Genomic DNA, 4,028 nt, shown 5'->3' on the forward strand with positions numbered 1-4,028 from the left:
CTGATTCTACTGATTATAATATGAATACACCACCTGGTCGTACTTATCGATATTACACTGGTGTTCCTGAAGTACCCTTTGGATACGGACTCTCGTACACTACATTTGCATACTCTGACCTTTCAGTGTCAACTGATCACATAAAACCATGTGATAATATAATTGTAACGGTAACACTAACCAACACTGGTAGCATGATAGGTGAAGAGGTTGTGCAGGTGTACCTCACTCCTCCATCATCCCTTCCTGATTATACTCCTAATATACAGATGGTTGGTTTTGCTAGGGTGTCATTGAAACCGTCTGATAAGGAGATCCTTCATATTTCTGTATCAGCATATTTGATGTCATTTGTTGATGATAAAGGTGAGAGGTTAATCTATCCAGGGAGCTACACCTTTAGTGTTGGTGGGGCATTACCAGGGAAGACTACAGCAGTTGGTGACGTTACTATTGATACAGTATCATTTGATATTGATGGAGATGCTAGGCAACCAGTTGCAGTGTCTTCCTGCACTAATGACATTCCTAAATGCCTTGCTTGCTAATTGTGCTTCATTTATTTTTGCTACTTTTTTGCTAATAACATTTCTGCATTGAAAACAGAGCTACTCTTAATAATTTTGCAATGATAAAATGCTGGCTTTTTAACAGTTTGAATTAGAATAATTAACCATTCAATTAAAAACAATAACTTAAGCAGTAGTAAACATTACACTGAGCAGCAATAAAATAAATACATTGACTACACATGAACAGTGACTATGCATTTACCAGAAATTTCTAAAATAATGACAGTTAAATTCATATTCTTATTTCCTAGGAGGAGGTATAGGTTTCTTTGCAGTAGAGGGGAAGGAAGGTGGTACATACCCTCCAGCTGGAGTAGAAGATGGAGGAGGCCACTGTCTTGGAGGCTTTGGTGCTGTGGTCGGTTTAGGTGCAGTGGAAGGCTTTGGAGCAGTTGATGGCTTAGGAGGTGCAGTTGGTTTAGGAGGGGCAGTTGGTTTAGGAGGAGCCATGGGCTTTCCAGCAGGAGGAGGAGGAGGGCCAGAGGGACGAGAGGGAGGAGGAGGAGGGGGACGACTAGCAGGACTTTTTTGAGCTGGATTAGATGGTCTTGGAGGAGGAGGCTGTCTCTGTGGAGGCCTCTGAGGGGCAGAGGGAGGAGATGGTCTATTGACACTAACTGTGTTGACAGATGGTGGTATGTATGGACTGTATGCTCTCTGTTGTGGTGGAGTATCAGTTCTTTCTATCATCAAGAGGTCATCATGGGAGCCACTGACATTGATCTTTTTATCAGATGGAGTCCTGGAATACCTAATAACAACACAATAAATAACAATATTATTATTATTATTATTATTATTATTATTATTATTATTGTCATTTTTGGCACATTGTTTACACCTTAAAGTATTAACAATAACAAAAATAAACAATATTTTTAAAATTCTGAGCCCAAAATTTTTCAAATAGCCAGTAAATTTTTTAAAATTTATTGTGAATGCACTTTGGCCTGCCATGAGGGAATAAATTTTTTAATGATTTCCAAATAATTATGGCAAATTTAGTGGTTCAAATTTCTATCTATTATGGTACTAAAAATGAATGACAATAAAAAAGATAACAAAACATACCTTGATCTGGAGCTGGAGGTAGGAGTTGATTTGAGATTAACGTTAGTTGATTTCCTGCTTCTCAGTAACACCAGCAATACAATAGCCACCGCTACCACAGCTATCAATATTATTAGAATCAACACACCAGCCACTGCACCTCCTACTGCTGCTGCATTACCTAAGAATAAAAGAAACAATAATTATTAATAAAATGGTATTATTGTAGCTATTATTATCATTATCATCATTTTTTCCTTTTTTCCTCCTCCTCCTCCTTATTATACATAATTTTTAAAATAATTAATCAGCTCATGAATTATTGATTAGCCGGATGAATGCCGGACTGGATGCCCACCTGCAAAGAATCCTACAATCCCTCCATCGTCTAGATCTGTCGCTGTGGGTCCTGTAAACTGTGATACTGTGCTGGCCTGTGATACTGTGGGCTTGGTCATGCTATGTACAATGGATGTTTGGGTTTTTGAAGGGCGTGGCAAGACAATAGAAGATGTATTAACTACAGTATGACTACTGGATGACGTCACCAATGAAGACATTGATGAAGATAGTGACGAAGTTATTGATGAAGATGTTGAAGTTTTTGATGAAGTCATCGATGAAGTTATTGATGAAGTTTTTGATAAATTAATTATAATGCTTTTAGAGGGGGAGGGGGAGGAGGACGAGGACGAGGGAGGAGAGGAAATAGAGGTAGAGGAAATAGTAGGGGTAGAGCTTAATTTAGAGGAAGAGGAGGAATCACTTGTAACAGAGGGAGGAGAAAGTGTAGAGGTGGACTGTGCATTACTACTAGAGGAAATGAATGTGCTAGTAGAAGTGGATCGTGTAATACTAGAGGAAGTGGGTCGTGCATTAATACTAGTAGAAGTGGATGGTGCATTGGCAGTAGAGGAGGAACTGGAGGATGGTGTGGGTATATCTGCAAGCATAAGGCAAAACTATAATTATTCAGAAATTGGTTGGTTTATTTTATCATTAATTAGAATAGTCAATAAATAATAATTATTACTATTAATTATGTTATTGTTCATTTTGATATCAGTATTATGATTATTGCTATTAATTATTACGGAACTAACCTGATGTTCTTGTTGTTGTTGTAGTAGTTGTTGTTGTTGTAGTAGTTGTTGTTGTTGTAGTAGTTGTTGTTCCATGTATTTGACTGCAATCACTACCAATGTAACCAACATTACAGGAGCACTGGTTTAAACTATTGCACACCTGAAGTGAGGGAGGGAGGGAGGAACAAAGAAAGAGATTATATTACAGCCCTTTGCACAAAACTTGCACCAGTCTGATCATGTGACTTCATAAAAATATTAAGTTAAGCCTATGGCTAATCATTATGTGACTAAAACTGGTGGTGGCAAGTTTTCTGCAAAAGGCTGTAAATGAACTGACAAGTATTTGGACATAGTGCTTATGCAGCTTTTTGTCAGTGGAGGCCAAAAAACCCTGCATGCTCAATTACTCATACATAATAACAACAAATATCACAAGAGAATTCTCCATTCTATAATTTTTTCTGCCTTGGACAAAAATCAAATTTTGTCAAAAATGGCTACAAAAAATTCTTCATTATAAATAATATTTTCTGATGCACATACACGTTCTTATGTTGTGTATTAACTTTGAGCTGATTTTGATCAAATTTGAATTTTTTATGAATTTTTTAAAGCTGCTCAAAAATTTGAAAGGCTATGGTCAAATTTTGTCAAAAATGGCTATGAGAAAATTCTTCATTTTCACAATATTTTTTCTGATACTGTACATGTCTTTATGTTGTATATCAACTTTGCACTGATTAATCAATACTAATTTTTGAATTAATTTTAAACTTGATCCAAATCCATGTACTGTACTTGTCAGCTCATATGAAGCATGCTGTTTGCATGCTTTGTGGGAAACCCTGAATGTACATATATAGCAATCTTAGCAATAATGGCATGAGAAAGTGGTAAAGTGAGAGAAGCTCTTACGCCATTTCCAGAGCATGTCTGTCCATTACTTCCAATAGGGCAAGAGCTGACTCCCTCCAGTGATGTAATTGATAAGCAACGCTGATTAACACACATCTAATCAGAATAAAAAAATAATTTAATAATAAGAAGAGGAAATAGATAAAGCAAATAGGAGTTGTGTTTGCAGGTAATGAATTTCACAAATATTTTGTGTTTTGTAGGTGCAGCAAAATATATTTGTGAAACTTTATATCACAAATACAGTATAGGGGTTATACTTCACCGGAAATAAAATAATATTGCTAATTTTGCGTTTTTATCAAATTTGTGAAATGGAAAACCTGGACAAATTCACAAAATTTTACACCCATGAAATATAGTGCTATGGAATAATACATCTTTTCAGAGTATCATAAAGTTA

At 36.1% G+C, this 4,028-nt stretch overlaps 2 protein-coding genes across 4 annotated transcripts in view; one reads left to right on the forward strand and one right to left on the reverse strand.

Moving 5' to 3' along the window:
* LOC105314847 (probable beta-glucosidase I) overlaps nucleotides 1–688 on the forward strand; it is a 6,000-nt gene extending 5,312 nt beyond the window's left edge. The window contains exon 2 of the mRNA XM_020003983.1: nucleotides 1–688. Coding sequence (XP_019859542.1) covers nucleotides 1–548 — 548 coding nt within the window. The 3' untranslated portion in view covers nucleotides 549–688.
* The window catches only part of LOC100632215 (disintegrin and metalloproteinase domain-containing protein 19-like), a 6,941-nt gene continuing 3,567 nt past the window's right edge, over nucleotides 655–4,028 (reverse strand). Inside the window, exons 11-15 of one of the 3 annotated variants that reach the window (XM_020003980.1) lie at nucleotides 3,626–3,721; nucleotides 2,726–2,867; nucleotides 1,981–2,565; nucleotides 1,644–1,803; nucleotides 655–1,323 (exon numbers count right to left, since the gene is read on the reverse strand). In XM_020003980.1, coding sequence (XP_019859539.1) covers nucleotides 813–1,323; nucleotides 1,644–1,803; nucleotides 1,981–2,565; nucleotides 2,726–2,867; nucleotides 3,626–3,721 — 1,494 coding nt within the window. In that variant the 3' untranslated portion in view covers nucleotides 655–812. The remainder of the gene's footprint in view (nucleotides 1,324–1,643; nucleotides 1,804–1,980; nucleotides 2,566–2,725; nucleotides 2,868–3,625; nucleotides 3,722–4,028) is intronic. The other 2 variants (XM_020003981.1, XM_020003982.1) reach the window with 2 other exon arrangements.

This window comes from Amphimedon queenslandica, unplaced genomic scaffold, assembly GCF_000090795.2.
Source record: "Amphimedon queenslandica unplaced genomic scaffold, v1.1 AMPQUscaffold_12457, whole genome shotgun sequence".
NCBI lineage: Eukaryota > Metazoa > Porifera > Demospongiae > Haplosclerida > Niphatidae > Amphimedon > Amphimedon queenslandica.